The sequence below is a fragment of the Pempheris klunzingeri genome, chromosome 6 (genome assembly GCF_042242105.1).
Source record: "Pempheris klunzingeri isolate RE-2024b chromosome 6, fPemKlu1.hap1, whole genome shotgun sequence".
NCBI classification, from domain to species: Eukaryota; Metazoa; Chordata; class Actinopteri; order Acropomatiformes; family Pempheridae; genus Pempheris; species Pempheris klunzingeri.
In genome coordinates this window covers 6,784,632-6,809,378 of record NC_092017.1, presented here as the reverse complement: position 1 = coordinate 6,809,378, position 24,747 = coordinate 6,784,632, and the positions used below count along the sequence as shown (strand labels likewise).

General features: G+C 45.7%; 1 protein-coding gene across 1 annotated transcript in view; it reads left to right on the top strand.

Moving 5' to 3' along the window:
* The window catches only part of herc2 (HECT and RLD domain containing E3 ubiquitin protein ligase 2), a 38,184-nt gene extending 13,917 nt beyond the window's left edge, over nt 1-24,267 (top strand). Inside the window, exons 29-91 of the mRNA XM_070832464.1 lie at nt 54-181; nt 348-543; nt 639-772; nt 1,145-1,321; nt 1,431-1,567; nt 2,237-2,388; nt 2,491-2,682; nt 2,771-2,958; nt 3,080-3,272; nt 3,365-3,547; nt 3,809-3,993; nt 4,142-4,289; nt 4,384-4,580; nt 4,718-4,948; nt 5,069-5,207; nt 5,435-5,581; nt 5,883-6,025; nt 6,125-6,392; nt 6,544-6,686; nt 6,792-6,890; nt 6,978-7,146; nt 7,267-7,392; nt 7,539-7,647; nt 7,732-7,871; nt 7,967-8,157; nt 8,268-8,373; nt 8,502-8,593; nt 8,699-8,874; nt 9,219-9,330; nt 9,886-9,967; nt 10,062-10,296; nt 10,381-10,558; nt 10,752-10,833; nt 10,990-11,161; nt 11,254-11,398; nt 11,827-12,052; nt 12,675-12,846; nt 13,376-13,562; nt 13,896-14,039; nt 14,126-14,317; nt 14,410-14,563; nt 14,691-14,798; nt 14,892-15,023; nt 15,240-15,398; nt 15,510-15,628; nt 15,881-16,006; nt 16,128-16,283; nt 16,393-16,707; nt 16,806-17,020; nt 17,149-17,326; nt 17,543-17,704; nt 18,234-18,325; nt 18,420-18,559; nt 18,751-18,938; nt 19,111-19,308; nt 19,453-19,536; nt 20,032-20,173; nt 20,288-20,482; nt 20,747-20,859; nt 22,246-22,436; nt 22,521-22,626; nt 22,709-22,921; nt 23,341-24,267. Of these exons, the coding sequence (XP_070688565.1) occupies nt 54-181; nt 348-543; nt 639-772; nt 1,145-1,321; nt 1,431-1,567; nt 2,237-2,388; nt 2,491-2,682; nt 2,771-2,958; nt 3,080-3,272; nt 3,365-3,547; nt 3,809-3,993; nt 4,142-4,289; nt 4,384-4,580; nt 4,718-4,948; nt 5,069-5,207; nt 5,435-5,581; nt 5,883-6,025; nt 6,125-6,392; nt 6,544-6,686; nt 6,792-6,890; nt 6,978-7,146; nt 7,267-7,392; nt 7,539-7,647; nt 7,732-7,871; nt 7,967-8,157; nt 8,268-8,373; nt 8,502-8,593; nt 8,699-8,874; nt 9,219-9,330; nt 9,886-9,967; nt 10,062-10,296; nt 10,381-10,558; nt 10,752-10,833; nt 10,990-11,161; nt 11,254-11,398; nt 11,827-12,052; nt 12,675-12,846; nt 13,376-13,562; nt 13,896-14,039; nt 14,126-14,317; nt 14,410-14,563; nt 14,691-14,798; nt 14,892-15,023; nt 15,240-15,398; nt 15,510-15,628; nt 15,881-16,006; nt 16,128-16,283; nt 16,393-16,707; nt 16,806-17,020; nt 17,149-17,326; nt 17,543-17,704; nt 18,234-18,325; nt 18,420-18,559; nt 18,751-18,938; nt 19,111-19,308; nt 19,453-19,536; nt 20,032-20,173; nt 20,288-20,482; nt 20,747-20,859; nt 22,246-22,436; nt 22,521-22,626; nt 22,709-22,921; nt 23,341-23,613 (10,175 nt within the window). The 3' untranslated portion in view covers nt 23,614-24,267. The remainder of the gene's footprint in view (nt 1-53; nt 182-347; nt 544-638; nt 773-1,144; nt 1,322-1,430; nt 1,568-2,236; nt 2,389-2,490; nt 2,683-2,770; nt 2,959-3,079; nt 3,273-3,364; nt 3,548-3,808; nt 3,994-4,141; nt 4,290-4,383; nt 4,581-4,717; nt 4,949-5,068; nt 5,208-5,434; nt 5,582-5,882; nt 6,026-6,124; nt 6,393-6,543; nt 6,687-6,791; nt 6,891-6,977; nt 7,147-7,266; nt 7,393-7,538; nt 7,648-7,731; nt 7,872-7,966; nt 8,158-8,267; nt 8,374-8,501; nt 8,594-8,698; nt 8,875-9,218; nt 9,331-9,885; nt 9,968-10,061; nt 10,297-10,380; nt 10,559-10,751; nt 10,834-10,989; nt 11,162-11,253; nt 11,399-11,826; nt 12,053-12,674; nt 12,847-13,375; nt 13,563-13,895; nt 14,040-14,125; nt 14,318-14,409; nt 14,564-14,690; nt 14,799-14,891; nt 15,024-15,239; nt 15,399-15,509; nt 15,629-15,880; nt 16,007-16,127; nt 16,284-16,392; nt 16,708-16,805; nt 17,021-17,148; nt 17,327-17,542; nt 17,705-18,233; nt 18,326-18,419; nt 18,560-18,750; nt 18,939-19,110; nt 19,309-19,452; nt 19,537-20,031; nt 20,174-20,287; nt 20,483-20,746; nt 20,860-22,245; nt 22,437-22,520; nt 22,627-22,708; nt 22,922-23,340) is intronic.
* Nucleotides 24,268-24,747: the final 480 nt, after the last annotated feature.

Sequence of the window (24,747 nt, the reverse complement as noted above, 5' to 3'; positions counted from 1 at the left end):
TTATGCAAAATTACTTGCTGTTGTCCAACAATTTAAATGTCTTCCTGTCACAGGCCACATTGCTCTTTCACTTGTCAGTCAATGTGCCTTGGGTGTGGACCAAGGGAAGCAGAGGTCCCTCCCTAAATCTGTGATTGACGTGTGCCGCATGGTCTACCAGGCAAAGTGCTCTTTAATCAAGGTATGATTACTGCTTGGAAGTTGTGTACTATAGTAGATCAGCATTGTGATAACAGAACAAAAAGAACTTGTATTAATTGCTCATTGGAAAATGTTGTGCTGGTAATTTGTGATACAAAGAGAAATGGAGAATGCTTATTTTGCTTTGTCCCACTTATTCCTGATAGACCCATCAGGAACAAGGTCGCTCATACAAGGAGGTGTGTGCCCCCGTCATTGAGCGTCTGCGCTTTCTGTTTAATGAGCTGCGCCCGGCTGTAAGCAATGACCTATCTATAGTATCCAAACTGAAGCTGCTGAGCTCTCAGCCCCGCTGGAGGAGAATCACCCAGAAACTGATCAGGGACCGCAGGAAAAAGAGAGGTGAGTTATTCAAGACCTACAATACAGTGACAGGATTGTATTTTCTTCACATGCAAACAAACACATTTCTGAATTTAAATGCCTTCTGTTTTTAGTGCCTAAGAAGTCTGAATCTGCTGACATAGAAGAGCCAAAGCTGGAAAATGAAGGGACCAATGAAGAGGAAATTAATGTCCACATCAGCCCCACTCCTGCAGACAGGAAATCGCCCACTAACAAAACATCCAAGGTAGTTTAATGGGAACATTTCACAAGATAGAAATTAAGAAGGTCCCCAAAGGCTTCTTTAATGCAATCTATTCTTTGTTTTATGATCTTAAAACTATCATCCTCTCCATCATCTGTTGGAACAATATAAACATAAAGTCGCTCTCGTGGGAATACAGACTGGCATTGAATCACATCCACTTTATCTTATATCGGAAAATGAGAATAACTAATTACCTGTAAGAAATTGTTACTCTGTGTCTCAAGCACTTAGGGTTTAGCCCAAATATATATTTTAGTATATAGTAATTTTATTACACTGCACTAAACACTGATGCAACACTGTGGCTATGATTATAGTCTGACATTCCTGTATTGTTTTCTTGGTGTACAGCAGGACAAGTGGCATCCGCTTCTGAACACTGTGTCCAATGTCCAGAAGTACCGGTGGCTGAAGCACAGTGTTCAGGGTGTCTTTTCCCAGTCCAGTCTCATGGCCACTATAGTGGAGTTTGCACTGAAAGAGGAGCCCCTGGATGTAGAGAAGATGAGGAAGTGTCTTCTCAAACAGGTGATTATAAACAAGACATCACGACTGACTTCAGAAGAAATCACTGTGATAAGGTAGAAAACAAAGGTGGTTAAAAAGCATGACAGATGTTAATTCTGTTTCATTGTAGCTGGAGAGGGCTGAGGTGAGACTTGAGGGCATAGACACTATGCTGAAGTTGGCCTCCAAAAGCTTCCTGCTGCCATCTGTGCAGTATGCCATGCTCTGTGGCTGGCAAAGGGTCATACCAGAAGGGACCAACATTGGGTAAGTGAACAGGTTTGGTTCCATGGTGAAAACCCCATTAAAAGATAACTCCGGTCTTTTTAAACCCGGGCCCTATTTTACACATGTTGGTTTCAGAATGAGTTGTAGGGATAAAAAGTTTTGTAATTGGCCTGGTAGATTACTTCAGCTGGCAGCTGCGAATGGACAACTGCGCCCATCAAAGTACGTCCTCCAAAAGTGACAGGCTTAGACTGTTATTTGAAGTCTTTGACAACATTATGGAAAGGGTCCCCATAGAGGTTAACAAAAACAGTACTTTCACCTTGCAGAACACAGGAGTCATTGGTCTACCGTGGCCTCAATTGGTTAGTTTGTTAATTAGGTCATTCCTTAGCTGAGGTGATGTACTGGACCAGTTCCAAAACGTTTTATACTTACCAGTCATTTTGAACCTAAAATAAATGAAAAATACCAGAGGTATCCTTTAAGAAATTTCCCTGCATCCAGTGGAGTTCATTCATATCGTAGTTGGTGTATCAGAATATGATCATTCAGTGGACATTGAATGTCAGTTGAATAGACAGTTCTGTGATTTTTCTGTAACTGCTGAAACAAAACCACTAATAAGAATGTAATGATGGCGTCTGTTTTAGCCACAGTGTTGTGGTCAGACATTAAGCCCTCTAATGTTTCAACTGTCCTTTTCAGAGAGCCCCTGTCTGACTGCCTGAAGGATGTGGATTTGATCCCTCCCTTCAACCGCATGCTTTTAGAGGTGACCTTCGGCAAGTTGTATTCCTGGGCCATCCACAATGTTCGCAACATCCTGCTTGAGGCAAGCGCCCGCTTCAAAGAGCTCGGTGAGTAGCCTCATCATAAGGCTGGTTCTTCTCAGAAAACTGAACTGGTAAGGCCTGTTATACGCACATACTAACTCATTGACCACCTGTTCTTGTGACTAGGTGTGCAGCCTGTTCCCTTGCAGACCATCACCAATGAGAACCCAGCGGGACCAAGTCTTGGCACCATTCCACAAGCTCGCTTCCTTCTAGCCATGATACACATGCTGTCCCTGAAACATGGGTCCAATAGCCTCAGTCTCTTGCTAAATTCTGGCATATTAGCCCTCACACAGAGTATACTCAGGCTCATAGGTGAGTACTGGCCACCAAATAGACCCAGGCTACCCAGAGAAGAAGCAGAAGCAGGACATCTATACATGTACTGTTGTTGCATTTCCAGGACCCAGCACAGACAGCAGTGAGGAAGACCTGAGTTTATGTGCACTTGGGAGCTCAGCGACAGTACTGGAAGAGTCCAGAAAGGAGGCTGCCCCTGCCCCCCTACCTGCCTCGGGCCCTGAACTAGCTGCCATGATGAAGATAGGCACTAGGGTTATGAGGGGAGTTGACTGGAAATGGGGAGATCAGGTACCTGAATCCATTTTAAAGTCATTTTGGTAGTTGATGGATCACTGCTTTGTAATTACTAACTACAGCAGGGAGGAAAAGCCTGGTGTTTAGTATTTGACCCTGTGCATTGTCTGTCCAGGACGGCCCAGCACCAGGTCTTGGTAGGGTCATTGGCGAGCTAGGTGAAGATGGCTGGATCAGGGTCCAGTGGGATACTAGCAGCACCAACTCCTACAGGATGGGAAAAGAGGGCAAATATGACCTTAAACTAGCAGAGCCACCACCAGCTGCCCAGCCCCCAACTGAGGACTCAGACACAGAGGATGATACAGGTCAGTTCACAATACCGCCTCAGTACAAATCACCACAGCTACAAGCTAAATGGGTCATGTAATGACATTTACAATGTCCTCTCTCATCACAGAAGGTGAGCTGATGGAGAAAAGCAGCCACCCGACAGCTATGATGCAAACTAGCACAGTCAACCTGCTGAAGACACTGTCTTTATCATCTGGGATCTATGCAGATGTGTTGCAAACAGATGCTACACGGACCCTCTGTGGGCTACTGAGGATGCTTGTGGAAAGTGGAGCTAATGACAAGTCAGGTAGCTGATCCACTGTTGATAAAAATCATCTTATTTTTATTTTTTCCAACGGTGTCTTTATTGATTAACAACTAACCACATACACTCATACATATATACACACATACCAGTATATGTATATATCTGTACACATACTCACATCAATACAGAACATATGAAAAAAAGTCTCTAGTACAACAACCCAAGATTGCATTTTATCTTTATTACAAGCCAAGTTGTTGGATTTTGTCTTATTCTAAATGCACCCTCTTTTGTTGTCAGGCTGTCACTCCCACAGGCTGGTCTCTCGGGAGCAGCACAGGAGCTGGTGCACGCTGGGCTTCATACGCAGCATTGCTCTCATGCCCCAGATGTGCACCACGCTGAGCACCTCTGCATGGATTAGCCTGCTCATCCGAATTGTTGAGGGACACCAGTCCTTCAATGCCATTACTCTGCAGAGACAGGTGGGATAATTACCATGATTGTGTCAGATGTACTGTCTGTGCTACTGATGAAACGTGGACTTGCGTATTCTTGTTGGTAGCTTAATTATGCTAATTTACAAACATTTGATGATGGAACACTTGTCTTCTACAACATGTGTGTTTCCAGATCCTGGCACTACGCCTCCTGCAGGCAGTGTTGCCCTCATGGGACAAGACTGAGCGCTCTCAGGACATGAAGTTCTTGGTGGAGAAGTTGTTCAACTTCTTGGGAAGCTTACTAAGCACCTGCTCTTCAGACCTGCCACTTCTCAGAGGTATGGTGATCAATCATCCTCAGGCTCTAGTGGAAATAATTTTCATTCCATTTTGAAGTGTATTTCTATAATAATTGCTACTTCCTCTACACAGAGGGTTCCCTGCGAAGGAGGAAGTCCCGCCCTCAGGCGTCTCTAACAGCCACTCACAGCAGCACACTGGCTGAGGAAATTGTTTCTGTCCTGCGAACTCTTCACTCTCTTAGCCAGTGGAACAGCATGATAAATGATTACATCAATACTCTGTTGAGCTCCATTGGGGATGTTATGGCAGGCTGCCAATCTGAAGCAGTAAGAATTATTGCAGTATGATGGATTCAATTATTGTGTGTTAAAATGTTAACCCGCGTTAGTGCTTTCATTCTGGCTTCATTCATTAAATCGGCTCTAACAAAATGGTGATTGTAATTGTCCCCTCTCTATTTCAGTGTTTCCTGGAGGAATATTTTCCTGATTCAGAGGGTCCTAGAGTAGGCAGTCTGATGGCAGTGCTGGCAGTCATTGGAGGAATAGATGGGCGCCTCAGGCTAGGAGGCCAAGTTATTCATGAGGAATATGGGGAGGGAACAGTCACTCGCATCACCCCAAAGGGGCGCATTACCGTCCAATTTCACGAAATGAGAACGTGCAGGGTTTGCTTGCTCAGCCATCTCAAACCGGTATGGAAGTGTTTATATGCTCAAGTGTTCACATTAAACTAGTACATTAGCTCTACTCTTACTATTAAGAAATTCCTTAGACAATAAAGTACTGATTTCCTTTTTTATTGTCATTTTCAGCTGCCAGCAGTAACCTTCAGTGTGCAGAATCTGCCCTTCTCTGAGCCCATGCTGGCAGTTTGGGCCCAGCTGGTCAGCCTGGCAGGAAGCAAACTGGAGAAACAACGCATGAAGAAGTCTCTTAGTCGCGGCCTTACAGGTACAGAAAAAAAAAATAAAAAATCATCGACTGCATTTAGACTAATGTCTGGTAAAGTGCCCTGGCAGCATACATGGCTTTGTTCTGATAAATGGTAGCTTGTCTCATTTCTTCATTACAAATAATGATCACAACAAAAGGTTTTCAGCTATGAGGGATAATTTCATTTAATGTTCAGAGTCTAAGGTCGAGTCCAGTGGATTTAATGAGGGCAATTGTGTCTCCAGCTGACCAGGTGGACATTCATTTGCTGCGGTGCCAGCAGCTGAGGTTGTATATTTTAAAGGCAGCGCGGGCCCTCCTCTCTCATCAGGACAAACTCAGGCAGATCCTTTCACAGCCGGCTGTTGTGGACATAGGACCCAACCCCAGTGGTAAGACCTCACCCAGAGATAGAAATTATTATTAGGCCTAATGAAGTGCAGTGACCCTCCAAACCCCCTGCTGCACTCTGCTACTTTGGGGAAACATCATGGCTCTCACTGAGTGAATATTTGGGGATGATAAGCTGTGTTTCTTCTGCTTCTGCTCTTTGGAGGTTTCCCTGAGATAATATGTTGGTGAATGTAAACTAAATTGCTGATCAGAGATTAGACTTTACTCTGAACTCGAACTCTGAAGCAAAATTTTATTGTTATCTGTCTGTTCTGGTTGTGACACATCTTTTTTGTGCAGAGGATCCAGTGGTGTCATCCCCTGATGTGGGAGACTTGTCCCCTGAAGGTCCCCTGCCTCCATTAATCCTCCTGCAGCAACTACTGTCTGCTGCCACTCAACCCTCCCCCATCAAGGCCATTTTTGACAGGCAAGAGATGGAGGTGCGTCAATAGGCCTTTCTCACTGTAATGCTACATACATTAGGGCCGGTGTATTCAGTTTGACCTCAGTGGTATCTGTGTGTATCACTGTTTATGTAGGCTGCGGCTCTGGCAGTTTGCCAGTACCTGGCTGTGGAGTCCGCCCACCCGTCCTCTCCGCTGTTTGAGGAGAGCAGCTCCAGTGAGGCCACCACGCCTGTCACCATACAACATGTCCGACCTCCCAAACAGAAGAAACAGAAGACCTCCCCCGTTCCTCCCTTACCCATAGTTCTCCAGCTTATGGAGATGGGATTCCCACGGAAGAACATCGAGTTTGCCTTGAAATCGCTGTCTGGAACAACAGGCAGTGCCTCTGGTGTCCCAGGTATATTTTCATATGACACAGACCTGAATTTGTGAATACATTGGATTCAATTACTCTAAAACTCTGTGGAGTATAAAGTGTTCCTGCTATATTTATGGCACTATGTGATATAAAGATCTTCTTTTGGAGATTAATTGAGCATATACATCAGGTGTTGAGGCTCTGGTGGGCTGGCTGCTGGACCATCCAGACATTCACGTCACTGAGCTGTCAGATGCAGACACTGTGTCAGATGAATACTCTGATGAGGAGGTGCTGGAGGAACTGGAGGAGACGGAGCCGACATTCACTGTGGTACATTACTTTCTCTTTTATTTCTCCTATCAATAATTGAGTCACTCTTCCTGCCAAGTTCTCCTTCTGACATGTTTAATACTGGTTTTATGCATGTAACATTAGCCTCCAGGTGCAGTGGTGACTGAGAGCCAGACATTTAAGAAGAGATCTGATTTCCAAAGCAATGATGATTACGCTGTGTATATAAGAGAGAACATTCAGGTAAGAGCAGCAGCCCTTTAAAGATTTTCTAAAGCTGCTTTAAGAGAATGTGACTTCAGTGTGATGGACCACTGACCTTCTCTGCAGGTGGGGATGATGGTGAAGTGCTGCAGAACGTATGAGGAAGTGTATGACGGAGATGTCGGGAAAGTGATTAAACTGGACAGAGATGGACTTCATGATTTGAATGTGCAATGTGACTGGCAGCAAAAAGGAGGAACGTACTGGGTCCGCTACATCCACATCGAGCTACTTGGTAAGATTTCGTGCTTTTAATGTGACCTGATGCTCGTAATGATAACGAGAAGTGAGCAGTTCTGGTGAAACATTGGCAGCATGTTTTGATATGTTCTGGGTCGTTATTTGCTCTTTCCAGGATTCCCACCGCAGAGTTCTCCCTCTCACATAAAGATTGGTGACAAAGTGAGGGTGAAACCCACAGTCACCACACCAAAGTACAAATGGGGCTCTGTCACCCATAGGAGTGTTGGTGTTGTCAAAGGTAAGACATTCTCTGTAGCCTTTTAAATAAAGTATCTTCTCCTTTTTTTTAATTCTATTTCTAATCTGAACAAACGCCCCCATTAAATATGCTGTTAGTTGAATCCATTATGTTCTGTACTAATGGAGCTAAATGGTTTGTTTTAGCTTTCAGTGCGAATGGAAAGGATGTGATAGTAGACTTCCCTCAGCAGTCCCACTGGACTGGCCTGTTGTCTGAAATGGAACTGGTGCCCAGTGTTCACCCTGGAGTGAGGTATGGATATGTTCATGGTTTCTGTCTGCCCAGTTAACTATGTACCTCAAAATGTTGTTCAAATTCAACTTGTATTGTCTCCAGGTGTGATGGCTGTCAGATGTTCCCTATAAACGGCGCCAGGTTCAAGTGCAGGAACTGTGACGACTTTGACTTCTGCGAAAACTGCTTCAAGACCCGCAAACACAACACCAGGCATTCCTTTGGCCGAATCAATGAGCCCGGTTAGTCACACATGTGCCGAGTCGGTATGTGTGACATCTCTGTTTGTATGCATCTGCATGTGTGTAAACCTTTTGTTCATCATTCCCACAATTAGGCCAGTCTCCAGCATTCTGTGGCCGCTCAGGAAAACAGCTCAAGAAGCATCACAGCAGCCAGCGTGGGATGCTGATTGACGACTGGTCTCGTGCTGTCAAGAGCCTCAATGTCTCATCCTCCGTTAACCAGGCCTCACGCCTCATTGACAGCAGTGATCAGTGTTGGCAGTCCTCCGGCTCGCAGGGAAAGGCAGGAGATTGAATTGCATACTCTAATAAACGGCATGACAGTCTGTTTAGTTTAGCTTTATTAAAGTGTAATGCATCACCTGACAGGATTTGTCATCCTCCTTTCTGCAGCACTGGATTCGTCTCGAGCTCTTCCCAGACGTTCTCGTGCACAGGCTGAAGATGATAGTGGACCCAGCAGACAGCAGCTACATGCCCTCACTAGTGGTGGTGTCAGGTGAGTAAAATTGCTGTTGTCCCCTTTTAAAAGTTGACCAACATGAGTTTTTTGTTGCCTTTTTTAGTTTGGATAGATGCTAGATCATTGTATCTTGACATAATAAATGTTTTTTTCTTGATGTACAGGTGGAAGCTCTTTGAACAACTTAATTGAACTGAAGACAATCAACATCAATCCCACAGACACCACTGTCCTTCTGCTCACTGACTGCACTGAGGTTGGTTGACATAAAACGTTGCCATTAACTTTCCTTTAATCATTTTTTATTCCCCAAAAATGTGTGTTGTAATAACATAAATGATACTCCCCCACCCCCCACCAGTATCACAGATACATCGAGATTGCAATAAAGCAGTGCCGCAGCTCCGGTATAGACTGCAAGATTCATGGACTTGCCATCGTCGGGCGCATCAGAGCAGAGGATGAAGACCTGGCTACCGTCCCTTTCCTGGCGTCCGACAATGAAGAAGAGGATGATGACAAAACTGCCACAGGGAGGTATGATGGGCCAAAGAATTTTAGTGCCAAATGAAAAAATAAAATGTTTTTTGGTAGTAAATGTATCCCTCAGCTTTAGCAAACATGAGATAATCTGGGTTTGAGAGGTGAACCAGTAAATTGAAGGTGAATGACTTAATGCCATTATGAGTTACCATGACTAAGGACCATTAAGCTACATTAAGAGTGTATGGTCTTTTCCTGTAGTGTGAATTAACCATACAGCTATGCTTACTTGAACACACCTATGCTTTTTAAAAATATTTTCAGACAGTGAACATGAGAATATAAACTGAAGATAAGGTGAATTCATATCTAGGAATTGTTTTTGTTTTATCCTTAAGTCTTGCTCGGAAGAAGTCATCAGGATTGGAGTCTGCAGCCACCATCAGGACCAAAGTGTTTGTCTGGGGGCTGAATGACAAGGACCAGCTGGGAGGACTGAAGGGTTCTAAGGTGCAGCTTTTGAGTTTTTATATAGGCATGTAAATCCAAGGCTAAACTAGCCAATAGTGTACTTGTCTTAAATCCCCCCAATAAAGTGGAAGTTTAATCTTTATACAACACTTTCATTATACATGAATTCAAAAGCATTTTCCCTAGATAGGTGTCACTCGTAGTTGCTGCTACGACCCAAATCAGTGATGGAAGAAGTATTCAGATCCATTACTTAAGTAAAAGTTGTGTTGTAAAAAGTCCTGTAAAATGTATGTAGAAATGTATTTAAAGGCATGCAGTAAAATAGAAGTGTAAAGTAGTATAACACTGAAATACTCAAATGAGAACATGAGTAAAGTAAATGTTCTACCTTCCACCAGTGACCCCATTTTATCCGTTTCTGTCTTGTGGCTGTGTTACAATGTGTGTGTACTCTATGATAAGCACAACTGAGGATGTCTCAGTAGAGAGTGAAGAGAGGAGGGGAGCAGATACGCCCTTGCGTTGAGTCTGCGGGAGAAGCTCAGAAGCTGCTGCGTTCTCTATGATCAGTTTTGTTTGTATCCTTCACAGATCAAGGTGCCGTCCTTCTCTGAAACCCTCTCTGCACTCAATGTGGTACAAGTGGCCGGTGGCTCTAAAAGCCTCTTTGCAGGTTGGTGATAAATGTGATTGGAGTTTATGTTCCTGCATAACCTGCACGTATGCTGTATGTGTATGTGTATGTAACTATTGTGTCTCTGTTTCAGTGACAGTTGAGGGGAAGATCTACGCTTGTGGAGAGGCCACTAACGGCAGGTTAGGCCTGGGCCTGTCCAGTGGGACCATCCCAATACCCCGTCAGATCACTGCACTCAGTAACTACGTGGTTAAGAAAGTTGCTGTGCATTCTGGGGGGCGCCACGCCATGGCCCTGACTGTGGACGGGAAGGTGTTCTCCTGGGGAGAAGGAGATGACGGCAAACTGGGACACTTCAGCAGAATGTGTGTTATCTTGCACAGATACAGCAGTGTTGTTGGCATCATTCTGATGATATGATTAAAGAAAAGTATGATTTTCCATCTTAGGAACTGTGACAAACCTCGGTTGATTGAAGCCCTGAAGACCAAGCGCATCCGCGACATCGCCTGTGGCAGCTCTCACAGTGCAGCAATCACCTCTAGTGGGGAGCTGTACAGCTGGGGTTTGGGGGAATATGGCCGCCTTGGACATGGGGACAACACTACTCAGCTGAGGCCTAAGTTGGTACGTCAGCATCTCCTGCCTCACCCCTTTCTTTACTGATGGGCTTAAGGATAGTATTGGGCAAAATAATGACAACAGACTTTATGACAAATATATACACCAGGTGCCCTAATGACATAATTCCATGTATACTATACTACTAAGTGTGCAAAACTGATCACACCCTCTTGGTTGCTGCCTCCTCGTCATCTAGGTAAAAGTGCTTCTGGGACACCGCGTTATCCAGGTGGCTTGTGGGAGCAGGGATGCCCAGACTCTAGCCCTCACTGATGAAGGTACTTTTGTTGTTTGTATTTTAGTATCACACACACAGTGCAGTTTGGTCTAAAACCCTGAATGTTAACACTTTGATATGCCATAGAAGTTTTTCTTTAGGTTATAAAGATGTGTTTCAGCTTCTAGTTTGTGATGTATGTTTTTATTTTTGTCAGGCTTGGTGTTCTCCTGGGGTGATGGGGATTTTGGGAAGCTGGGTCGTGGAGGCAGTGAGGGCTGCAACATCCCCCAGAACATAGAGCGGCTCAACGGGCAGGGTGTCTGCCAAATTGAATGTGGAGCACAGTTCTCCTTGGCTCTTACTAAATCTGGAGTTGTGTGGACCTGGTGAGATTAGTGAGACAGTGACCATACATGATCCGTGATCATTTTTCCTCATCGTTTTCCAATGACTGCTCGCCGTTTGTGTTTCCAAACAGGGGCAAAGGCGACTATTTCCGATTGGGCCATGGCACCGATGTCCATGTGCGGAAGCCCCAGATGGTGGAGGGACTGAGGAGCAAAAAGATTGTCCACGTTGCTGTTGGAGCCCTGCACTGTTTGGCTGTCACAGACACAGGACAGGTTCGTACTAACCTCCACCTCAGAGTATTATAAACCAGGGCACATCGCTCAGGCACTTAGGTGCTCATTTGCTATAATGGCACGGTTCCAGACGTGTGACTTTGTCCTGCTGCAGCCGGAGTTTATTCATCGACTCTACTTTTCTAGGCACCTCTGACCTTTGCTGTTACACAGCTTATTTCATCTTGTATAATACCTTCCCTCAGAACAAATTTAATAATGTTTGCACATCACTTCCAATGATGAAAGGCAGCTACTCAGTGTTTGACCACTTTAAGAGGTTGTTAAGATGAAGTGCTTGGAACGGTGCCTTTACTTTTTCTTCAGTCCAGAAACAAAAGTATGGAAAATTAAGTTGATGATTTTCCATTTTAAAACAAACCGCAACCAAGGTGAAATCCAATCTTAGTGTTGTGTTTCTCTGTCAGGTGTATGCATGGGGTGACAATGACCACGGGCAGCAGGGAAATGGCACCACCACAGTTAACAGGAAGCCCACCCTGGTGCAGGGTCTGGAGGGACAGAAGATCACTCGAGTGGCCTGTGGCTCCTCCCACAGCGTGGCCTGGACCACTGTGGATGTGACCACACCCTCCGTTCACGAGCCAGTACTTTTCCAGACAGCCAGGGACTCGCTGGGTGCATCCTATTTGGGTAATCCTCTCTTTTCTTACAGCCAGTCTGTCAAACCTGATGGTTTGGATTGTAATGGTAGTGCAGATTGTCCACAAGGGGAAGCTGCTGTCATAGTCAGACCAGGGCCTGAATTTCTCAAATTGCTAACAGTGAATTTAAGTGATGATTGACACTGGTCACGATGAATAATATCTTAGCTGAAGCAATATGTATAATTCAGAACAGGGTTATTGTAGTCTATTATTTGCATTTGGTTTGAACATATGATAGGATGTGACACCACTTTTTTGTCTCTTGTCTCTTTTTGGCACCAAGCAAACTTTGATTAATGATGTGATCACTTTGAGTCCACACTTTTCTGTGCACTCACAGGTGTAATTCTCAGATGCTTGATAAGTACGACCCCAGTTCTTCACAGGCCAACCTGTGCCAACTCTAGTAAAGACTTGGAGTCAACTAAGTCATATAAAAGACAAGCCTACAGTTGTAACACACAAGCCATTGTTTGGGACAGGTTGGACTGGGACTGTGTCTGCTGGCACCTCAGCTTTGTCACTGACTGATAATGGCGAGAGCTGGGCCAGGGTGCTTCACGTCAGTGACAGAGTTTGTCTCATTGTTTCGGTGTCTTACACCACAGGCGTCCAGTCAGACAGTGACTCATCAGCAGTGAGCAACAAGATGAGCGGGCAGAGCAGTGTGAAGCCTAATCGTCCCTCGTTGGCCAAGATTCTCCTCAGTCTGGACGGCAACTTGGCCAAACAGCAGGCTCTGTATCATGTGCTGTCAGCCCTCCAAATCATGTATGCCAGGTATGTTGTCCACTCATCCTCTCCTGGTGGGTCGGAAAACCACGATGCACACTATATAACTGCAACACAACAACTTCAAGTCTGGCTTCGGACCTTTGTCCCATGTCATCCCCCTCTGTTTTCTTCTTGTTGCACTACACTCTGAGCCATCAAATTAAAAACAAAAACATAATGAACACACAAAGAAATCTGAACAGAGATGCAATAAAATGTTGCACATAAAAACATGCACTTAAAAAGGACCACTAGAAACATTACAAAAAAACAAAGAAACATTACTAGATTTAAAGAATGCACAGTCACTGATCAGTCAGTTAAAGTGTAAACGTGAACAACATATATTTGTCCAGGTTCCCCATAGCAGGTTACTCTGTCCATGAGTTGTCGCAAACATGATACAGAATTTGAATTCTGAACAGGATGAGGTAAAAGTGTGCATGACCTCTAAATAATGTAATCTGATGATTGGCTCTGATAATTGTCATTACTGAGTATTGCTGTTGACAGGACGGGTTTTGTGTTCCCCCAGGGATGCAGTGGTCGGTGCTCTGATGCCAGCCAGCATGATTCTGCCAGCAGAGTGTCCTTCCAGCTCACCTGTTCCGCCATCAGACTCCTCGTCCTCATCGAGCGTTAGTGATGAAGAAGGGCCTCCTGTCCTGCCTGAAGCTGAGGAACGAGTCAGCCCTAATCCCTGGCAAGACAAGAAGGGCGAGGTGAGGAACGCAATATATTCAGTTTGGCGTTGGCTTACAAACATTTACTTTTACAGCATTTTCCTCAACGGCCAGATGTGTTGATGCAACCATCAGCAATTTATATTGGGGTCAATTTGGAAACGCCAGACACAGACAGGGCTTTGATCATAATTGCAGCTCTTAGGTTTTCTACCACAACAATCTTCATTTTCATTCTTGGACTCAAAGTGAGAATCCTTAAGGTTTCAGTCTTAGGTGATTGACTCCTGTTCTGCAATAACCACAGTAACAAACGCACTGCATTTTCTTACTGTGTGGCACTACCATGTGTGTCTTTGTGTGTGTGAACAGGTTCCCTCATCAGAGGAAGCTGTCACCCCGTCATCAGCTATGACTCCCTCTGCCTCTGGTGCCTCCTCGCGCCCTTTCATCCCTGTCACAGATGACCCCGGAGCAGCTAGCATCATAGCTGAGACCATGACCAAGACAAAAGAGGTTAGTCACTCTAACTGAGCTTTAACTATTAACCCCAGCCCCATGTACCTAACTCGGCCATTTTCTTGTTTTATGTACATCTCCAGGACTCTGAGAGCCAGAGCAAAGTGGTTGGTCCAGAGCCTCAGTACCTCGATGAGTTCACAAGTCTGCTTGTGCCTGACGATACACGTGTCATGGTGGACCTGCTCAAACTGGCAGTGTCGTGTCGCTCTGGGGAGAAGGGCAAGGAGGTGCTGTCTGCTGTGCTGTCCGGCATGGGTACAGCTTATCCACAGGTGATGAACTGTAGTCTGTTTTTTTGATACCACGTAGGCCTTGTGATTTCCGCTGGTAGCATTTGACTCACTTGGGTCTCTGTGGTGTGCAGGTTGCTGACATGCTGCTGGAGCTGTGTGTCACTGAGTTGGAGGACGTTGCCACAGACTCCCAAAGTGGCCGTCTGTCCTCCCAGCCAGTTGTTGTGGAGAGCAGCCATCCATACACAGATGACACCTCTACCAGTGGCACCGTGAAGATTCCAGGTAAAAAGGGAGAATGGATTCTTTAGTTTACATTTAAGTCAGACATTGGCCAAATGTTTCTATCTAGAGCAACTTCAGTGAGCAAAACTTGAAATCAGTATGTCTTGTCTCTTATTTTATTCTGTAGGTGCTGAGGGTCTAAGGATAGAGTTTGACCGACAATGTTCAACTGAGAGACGTCACGACCCGTTGACAATCATGGATGGAGCCAATAGGATTGTCTCTGTCAGATCAGGTAATGGGAGGAAGACTGTAAAATGAAGAAATCATCAAGCATATGCCAATGAATCAAAAATGAATGTGGCGGCATGCTGTGTGTGTGTTTTAGGTCGGGAGTGGTCTGACTGGTCCAGTGAGTTAAGGATCCCTGGAGATGAACTCAAATGGAAATTCACCAGTGATGGCTCTGTCAACGGCTGGGGCTGGCGCTTCACTGTCTACCCCATCATGCCTGCTGCTGGTGAGCTGCAACAAACACATACAACAGGATGCTGACACTAGCTTTGCCGCCAGAACTTAAACTACACACAGTGACTGAAATAAACCAGACAAATATCTCTTACACATTATTACGTATACCATTTGATATGGTATATTTCTGAAATCATGCCACAGTGGCACCAATACAGACAGCCTATTCTTGTGACACTGAGTTTTTTTTTGTGTCTTTCCTCAGGTCCCAAAGACTTGCTGTCCGATCGCTGTATCTTGTCCTGCCCCTCCATGGATTTGGTCACCTGTCTGTTGGACTTCAGGCTCAACTTTGCCTCCAACAGGAGCATAGTGCCTCGTCTGGCCGCTTCCCTTGCTGCCTGTGCCCAACTTAGTGCACTAGGTACACTATGATTCTCAAAAGCTGAATCTTTTTGATTTTTTTTTTTTTATCTGTAAGTGCAGTTGATACATGTTTGTTAGAAATTGTATTGTTTTATTTCATTTTGTCCAGCTGCTGGACACAGGATGTGGGCTCTGCAGAGACTACGAAAGCTCCTTACCACAGAGTACGGTCAGTCCATCAACATTAACAGGCTGCTGGGTGACAGTGAAGGCGAGGCTCGCTCTATGGTGAGTACGCAGCCTTTCTTGTGTTCATCATTATTTTTTGTCATGACGTATGTCATGATTTGTGAGTTTATTTATTCAATTGATTGCATTTTCCTTCCTACAATTGTACCCTTTTCTTCACCATCTACTGCTGTGCTGCAATTTTCTGTTATACTTTGTTTAAGTCTTAAACAACTGCAATGATGATGAAAATGAAGAAAAGCAGTCTCTATTTAATATCTATCTATGTTTATGTGTTTTATTTTCTTTCAGAGTTTCACGGGCAGTGCGCTGGCAGCTCTAGTGAAGGGGCTACCAGAGGCTCTGCAGAGACAGTATGAGTACGAGGACCCCATTGTCAGGGGAGGAAAGCAGCTGCTTCATAGTCCATTTTTCAAGGTGTGCTCACAATTGTTTTCTTACCAGCACAATGGTAACATAGTCTAAGAGCATATTGGATGTTTTATAAATCATTCAATACAGTTTTCTCTCAGAGGCTAATTTTGAACATTTTGTTCAGGTCTTGGTTGCTCTTGCCTGCGATCTTGAGCTTGACACCTTACCCTGCTGTGCTGAGACCCATAAGTGGGCCTGGTTCCGCCGATACTGCACTGCCTCCAGAGTCGCTGTGGCTCTAGACAAGAGAAGCTCTCTACCAAGACCCTTCCTGGATGAGGTGGGTGTGCCAGGCTGTGCTGTCTGTGCTAGCCTTTACTTTTCTCCGTCACGCCTTGACCAGAGAATGTTCTTAATCCGTTTCCCTCCATTACTTCTTCCCTTTGAAGGTTACAAAGAAAATTCGTGAGCTTATGGCCGATCACGAGAGCATGAACAGCCTCCACGAGAGTCATGACTTGTTCAAGCGGGAGCACGACGAGCAGCTTGTACAGTGGATGAATCGACGACCAGACGACTGGACACTCTCCGCTGGGGGGAGCGGCACCATCTACGGCTGGGGCCACAACCACAGAGGTCAGCTGGGGGGCATTGAGGGGGCAAAGGTCAAAGTGCCCACTCCCACCGAAGCCCTCGCCACACTGCGGCCAGTGCAGCTTATTGGCGGGGAGCAGACCCTGTTTGCTGTCACTGCTGATGGAAAGGTCTGTCCAAATATTAGCCTCTGCTTTTATCGCAGTGTGATGACTTCCAGGAAAATGCAATGTGCTGTCCCACTAACATTTGTTGTCTTGATCCTCAGCTGTATGCCACAGGATATGGAGCTGGCGGCAGACTGGGTATTGGAGGCACAGAGTCTGTGTCCACCCCCACTCTACTGGAGTCCATCCAACACGTCTTCATCAGGAAAGTGGCTGTAAACTCTGGAGGGAAGCACTGCCTCGCACTGTCCTCTGAGGGGGAAGTCTACTCATGGGGAGAGGCCGAGGATGGAAAACTCGGCCATGGCAATAGAAGGTCGAGACTGAATCAAATTACGCACTTTGCACCTTCAATTTCCACTTCATTAAGTATACAAATCCATCCATTAAGACAGTGTGAAGAGATATGTTTTTATAGTAACAATGACTTCCTCTTGACTTTAGTCCCTGTGACCGTCCTCGTGTAATTGAGTCCCTGAGGGGAGTGGAAGTGGTGGATATCGCAGCCGGAGGGGCGCACAGTGCCTGCATCACTGCTAGTGGAGAGCTCTTCACCTGGGGCAAGGGTCGCTACGGACGACTGGGCCATGGAGACAGCGAGGACCAGCTGAAACCCAAGCTGGTCAGTGACCATTTAGCTCTTGCTTGAATACATATAAGGTTTGTCAGCACGCTGAAAAGGCTCAGTCGGCAGTCAACCTGAAGTGCTTCAGCAACATGTCTGACTGTCAGTGTTTGGAAACAAAACAAACTCTTACTCTTCCTCACTCCGACAAGGTCTCCCAGACAATTATGGTAAGGTAAAGCTGATGTTAGTGTGTGTGTGTGGTTTGTCCAGGTGGATGCACTACAGGGTCACAGAGTCATTGATGTAGCCTGTGGCAGCGGAGACGCCCAGACACTGTGTCTGACAGACGATGACATGGTGTGGTCCTGGGGAGACGGGGACTACGGCAAATTGGGCCGGGGAGGCAGTGATGGCTGCAAAATCCCCATGAAGGTAATTTACACAGCAGTGTGCACTGGAGGTCAGCGGAAGCATCACTTTATACGTTTGTCGTATTTGTTGGGGAGGAAAGACATCAGTATGCTAAAAACTACAAGCTGTAAGAGCTTCGAGTGTGTTATAACTATTGCTTTCAATGTACATTAACTAAGTGCTGCCAGTTTAAAATAAAAGAATGGAAGTTAAAGATGAGGTTTAAATAAATTGACATTTTGGGAAATAGACATTATTTTCTTAGTTTGATAAGAAAATCGATACCTTTCTTAAGCTAAATTTGAAGCTACAGCCAGGAGATGGCTAGCTTAGCACGAGGACTAGAAATGTCTAATGCTTGCTAATTAATATGTTATATTGTGTTTGTTTGATATACACAAAAACAGAAGTGTAAAAATAACGAGTTGCAGGAGGTGGTTGTCATCCCACCGTAATGTATGTGTGTCTTGGTGGGATGAATTACATGAATGTATGTGGTGTGTTCATAATTGTCCATCAAACGATTGATGAATTGATTCCTTGTTTTCAGATTGACTCTCTCACTGGCCTCGGCGTGGTCAAAGTGGAGTGTGGCTCTCAGTTTTCGGTGGCTCTCACGAAGTCTGGGTCCGTGTACACGTGGTATGTACAGCACCGAACACAGTAGATCTGTCTCAGCCTCTCTTATCACTATTGTTAAGGGATGAGACGGCTCAGTCTATCATGTCATTCGTAGGGGGAAAGGGGACTACCACCGGCTGGGCCACGGCTCTGACGACCACGTTCGTCGACCCCGACAGGTTCAGGGACTACAAGGGAAGAAGGTCATCGCCATCGCCACGGGGTCACTGCACTGTGTGTGCTGCACAGAGGATGGTAGGATTGAGCATTTTATGCATGATCCTCCTTTACGGACATGCTCGTCACAGATGTGTTTGTCGGTTTAGTTCAGGTCAGTTTATTATACAAGTTCTCTTTGCCCGTTGGAATCAGTGAGTCCCAACAGTTTAGCTAAGCTGGGTTGGACTGCAGCTTCACAGAGAGCTTTGCTGTTGTCTTTGGCTCAGGAGAAGTGTACACATGGGGTGACAACGATGAGGGCCAACTTGGAGATGGGACAACCAATGCCATCCAGAGGCCACGGCTGGTGGCTGCGCTGCAGGGCAAGAAAATCAACAGGGTGGCCTGTGGCTCTGCTCACACCCTCGCCTGGTCCACCAGCAAGCCCACCAACGCTGGGAAACTGCCTGCACAGGTACTGCACCGGCTTTGAAATGAACTTGAACTGTCATTCCGTGTATGTTAGAAAATGACATCCTCATGTTCCAGTAGATGGCAGTAAAGCTTTGCACACAGAAGCAACATCAAAACAAAGTTACTTGTAGATCTTCAAATGCCTGTTGTACCAATGTGTGTTTGTGTCAAAGGTTCCCATGGAGTACAACCACCTGCAGGAGATCCCCATAATGGCCCTGAGGAACAGGCTGCTGCTGCTGCATCACATCTCGGAGCTCTTCTGCCCATGTATACCCATGTTTGACCTGGAGGGTCGACTGGGTCAGACAGGCCACGGACCCTCAGTGGGTTTCGATACACTCAGGGGCATCCTCATCTCCCAGGGCAAGGTGAGATGGCATGAATTTTAATCCCAAAAAAATCTAATAAAATGTCAACAGCCGCGTTTGCAGCAAAACCTCAACAACGTACTACTATATGTTTGCTTGGCATGAATGTCTTATTTGTCTGGAACATTTTTTGTCTGTGAACAGGAAGCAGCTTTCAGGAAAGTGGTTCAAGCCACGATGGTGAGGGACAGACAGCACGGACCTGTGGTGGAGCTCAACAGGATACAGGTACAGTAGGAAATGCATGCAAACACACATTTTTAACATCTGCCCGCTTGTAATCAGTTTCACAATCTCTTTCATCTTTCTTCAAGTCTCCTTCTCACTTTTACTGTAGTTCTCTACCCCTCCGCCTCCCCCTCTCACTGTGCGGCTGTGTTCCAGACAGGCTCCTGAGCGTTACATGTGATGTCTTTCATAAGGGGATTTTTCTGGTGTGTGTGTGTGTGTGTGATCGGTGCTCCAGCCTGTCTGCAGGGGCTCCTGGAGCGAGTTTTAGACTTTACTCCACATAGAGTCTCTGTTCGGGCCACTGCATCTCAACACTAGCACTCCCCGTGCCCCCCTCATGTATATCCGGTTGTAACCGCAGTGCAAAGAGCTGTCATATCCAGGAATTCATGCCTATCAGTACTCTCCCCCCCCCGTCTAGCATGTACTTGTTAAGCACAGAACAGAAACAAATCACACCATTATCTTTTATTTTCCCTTTTCACCCCTCAGGTGAAGCGTTCCCGTAGCAAAGGGGGCCTGGCAGGTCCTGATGGAACCAAGTCTGTATTTGGTCAGATGTGTGCCAAAATGAGCTCATTTAGCCCAGACAGCCTGCTGCTCCCTCATCGAGTGTGGAAGGTCAAGTTTGTGGGTAGGTGCTACAGGGGCATGTCCACCCCCTCAGCCAAATATCTCTGACAAAAGAAGGGGCTGTGTATGTTCCTCACCCCGGATGTTATAAAATGCCTTTGTTTTTGTTCCCCAGGGGAGTCTGTGGATGACTGTGGCGGAGGCTACAGCGAGTCCATCGCCGAAATGTGCGAGGAGCTGCAGAACGCCCTGACTCCGCTGCTCATCGTCACCCCCAACGGCCGCGACGAGTCGGGAGCCAACAGGGACTGTTTCCTACTCAACCCCGCAGCCAAGTCCCCTCTTCACATGAGCATGTTCCGCTTCCTAGGTATAATCCAGTTAATCTCCCAGTCAGGTCTTCTGGGGTGTTAATCCTAGATAAACAAAAACTGAAAATACGCGGGTTTATTTTAAAATGTACAAATGCTTCATGTGCACTTTTACTGATAAAACACCTGGCCTGAACTGTCGAGCATGCTTCATTTCATAGAGATATTTCTGCTGTTCTGCTACACATTGTGCGCAGGACAGTGACAGATGATTGTTCTTGTTTGATCTGTGGGTAATGCGCTCTGCCCTGCTGTGTCTGCAGGAGTGCTCTTGGGCATTGCAATCCGGACTGGAAGCCCTCTTAGTCTGAATCTGGCAGAGCCGGTATGGAAACAGCTGGCAGGCATGAACCTGACCATCGCTGACCTCAGTGAGGTACGTACACAGCCCTGCTCCTCCCTACACGATGGGACTCTCAGTTTGTATGTAGTCCACACTGATGAGGATTAATTGAGTGTGAAAATGTTAGTGCAAATCCAGCGGCGGTCCAGACCTGTCAAGTGGGTCATTAACAGATATTCTCCACAGTGGTAGAAACCACTATCACTCTATCTCTATGACTGTCACATTATAATGACTTCTCTTGTTACGTTGCGCAACTGTCCGACTACCACTGATGTGTCCTGTATTATGTCCCGTCTTTCTGAAATTAAGTTTCTTACTGTTGAAGAACTCCAAATCAGAGACCATGATAATTACCCCTCCTGCCCCCAGAACTTGCATTATTAACAGTTTCTCATCTTGTCTGGGTGCTTTATCCAGTAATGTTAAAGCAGCCTGTTACTTAGGTGTAAAGTTTGACTTCAGTGGTTTTGTTTTGTTTTGTTCAACTGAGACATGCAAGCTTTAACAGGTGTTTTCTCTCATTGTTGGAACTGAAATCGAGCTCTTGAAAGAACAAAACCCCATAGAAAAAAAGTTTTAGGATAAGAATACAAAGCTTTTCTTGCCCACTGCTCACTGTCATATAATTTAACATTATGTACCTTCTAAGTCCCATAGACTTTAGCTAAACTAACATCTCCACCCTCTTGCTACTAAAAGGAATCCCTCTCTTAACGTCACACCAAGTGCTTGACCCAAGTGCTTGACCCAAGTGCTTGACCCAAGTGCTGCTTGCAGTATTCTGGAGAACCACTCATCTGATCCAACTGGATACTGCAGAAAGAACGAGCAGATACTCCTTCCATTCCAGTTAGTTATTATATAACATTTCAGTCCCCCGTGATCTGCTTTACAACTTGCAGAAAGAACACACTCCTATACATTCCTCCTCAGATTAAACCACAAGCCTGTCAGCTCCCCTGAGCTCTACAGTAAGAAGCATGTCTGTGAACTCACGCTGTACCTGTTCCTCAGAAAGGCCCAAATCTCCACTGTATTCATTTTGGTAAAAGAAGCGGTGGGCCACAATCTCAGCTTTTGTTTGCCTGGCCTCACGCTGTGATCATGAGCTCCTGATGAGCTCCTGGACCGTCTTCTGGAGTGGAAATAAAGGCCCTTTTCCTTCACAAAGCTGCTCTTGTTCTTGTGCTCTTGTGGTTTTACCCTTGAGTTATTAGAAAGGTTGGATGGGAAATGAATCCAGCACAAGACTCACGGAAACGCTGTGGAGCTCACGGGGACTGTGTTGTGAGCACGAGGACACTGAGCACTTATACACACAAATAGATGAATGCATGTACCAGGTGAAATTCTACATCATTAAGAGACAAATGGGTGAAATGGTTTGTGAGTGGAGATCTGCTCTGCACTGTGCAGGTGGATAAGGATTTTATTCCCGGCTTGATGTACATCCGTGACAACGAGGCCACAGCGGAGGAGTTTGAGGCCATGACCCTGCCCTTCACAGTGCCCAACGCCAGCGGCCAGGACATCCAGCTCAGCTCCAAGTACTCCCACATCACCCTGGAGAACCGCGCAGAATATGTCCGCCTGGCAATCAATTACAGGTGAGAGAAAACCTGCTGAATGAACAAAATGGCCGCTCTCTACTCTGTGTTTGTGTTTACATTTACGTTCCCTCCACCCTTCAGGCTGCACGAGTTTGACGAGCAGGTCTCCGCCGTGCGCGAGGGAATGGCTCGAGTAGTTCCCGTTCCCTTGCTGTCACTTTTCACTGGATACGAACTGGAAACTATGGTTAGTGAGAGCAGTTTTAAGGTCGTGACATTGCCTCCGGCGTGTGGCCGTGTGCTGGTTTTTCACCGTTTCCTCCCCTCAGGTGTGTGGAAGCCCGGACATCCCCCTCCACCTGCTCAAGTCTGTGGCCACATATAAGGGAGTGGAGCCGACGTCGCCGCTCATCCAGTGGTTCTGGGAAGTCATGGAGTCCTTCTCCAACACAGAGAGGTCTCTCTTCCTGAGGTTCGTCTGGGGTCGAACGCGTCTGCCTCGCACCATCGCTGACTTCCGTGGGCGGGATTTTGTTGTGCAGGTAAGAAGCAGAAATCTGACTGCAGATCTTGGAAAGTCTTAAAAAGCACTGAATTCATTCATCTAAATAAATAAAAGGTCTGAAATGTAATTCACAGAGGTCCTGTGTGGGCAGCCATGTTATTTTTGTATTCAACTGTGTACCCCTAAAGACTAAAAATGGTATTGTTGTGACAGTGGATGCATGTAGGAGCCCTTTTCATTGTTTCTATCTGTATCTGACCTACTGTACAGCAAACACTGTCACCACTGCTAGTTACAGTAGCTAGGAAGCTACCTCTTGATGACAAAGTGTACTGATCAGACTATCATACTTTAGCCAGTATGATCATGAAACATATTACATTGCCTTCTGTGTGGTATAAAAAGGTAAAGCGAGCCCAGCAAAAAATCCTTTTTTTCCCCTCTTGCTGTCCTCAGGTGCTGGATAAGTACAACCCCCCTGACCACTTCCTGCCAGAGTCCTACACGTGTTTCTTCCTGCTGAAGCTGCCCAGGTACTCGTGCAAACAGGTGCTGGAGGAGAAACTGAAATACGCCATTCACTTCTGCAAGTCCATCGACACCGACGACTACGCCCGCATCGCCCTGTCCGGGGAGCCCGCCGCCGACGACAGCAGCGAAGACTCGGATAACGAGGATGCCGACTCCTTCGCTTCAGACTCCACCCAGGACTACCTAACAGGACACTGAACTCTGACCTTACGAGAAGGAGAGCTGCCACAGAGAGACTGCAGTAATGCCACCTGTTAATGCACACATTCATACAGGCTTTCTACTAAGACACAAACGTCTGTGGGGGAAAAATGTGCAATGAGCTTTAAAAGCATTATAAGCTAAAGAGAGGGAAAAAACCCAGGTTTGCTCTGATTTAGTTTCTTTAAAATAAAATGGGGTGATTAGCTGCACATGTAATTGTTGTGTTACATGGGAATTATGTATAGTGTTACAGTTACAGAGTTAAAAAATGGCTCCAGCCTAGCACTGTGGTAGATTTCTCCCTCTGGTTTGTGTGAATTACCTGTCCCTAGTTTGTATATAGAAATTGATGTGCGACAAAACAGTAATATTACTTTTTGTTTCTTGGTAACAGCCATGTTTCTTTATAAAAAAACCAACATTTTTCACTTAAAAAAGTGTCAGTGTTTCTCACTCGGCTCAGTCGGAGCCCACTGAAGGGTCATTTTAAGATTCCTGTATTTACCCCTCCCCCCTCCACCACCACGTTTGTGCACTGTCTCCTCAAAGAATGTATATAATATGATTGTGCCATGTATTCACAGAAGGTCTCATTCCTGCATATTAAATGTTAATACATTTCTGTTAATAAATCCAAATGGAAAAATACTGAAGCCTTCTTTGCGATGGTTTTGCTAGAATTATTGAACACTTTGGTTGCTGGAGCAACACGTTTAGCTGCGGCTATTGCGTGCCTGTTGTCGAAGGCCGGCAGCCAAACAACCAACAGGATCTGAGAGCGTTTTTAGAAAAACAAGTGCAGCACAAATTGATACAAGCGCAGTGTTTCTAATAATTTAAAGATTACATCTATTTCTTGGATTTTTTGTGCTCTGTCAATTGTTGTCTGGATTAAGGTTATTGTCTAAATGTAATGTGTGTGGAAAAGGTTAACAGGGTGCTGTCATCTTAAACCCACTATATTGAATTTTTCCAAACTAGGTCAGAGGTTCATTTGGGTTTTCTTCCCTCTTTTCACCAGGCGGAGCTTTAGCCGAAATTAAACCAGATTTTCTTTTTCGATTTCTTTCAGAATCCCTGGTGGTATAAAGGTTGTAGGAGGATGGCAGTGGAGCGTTATCTTGACCT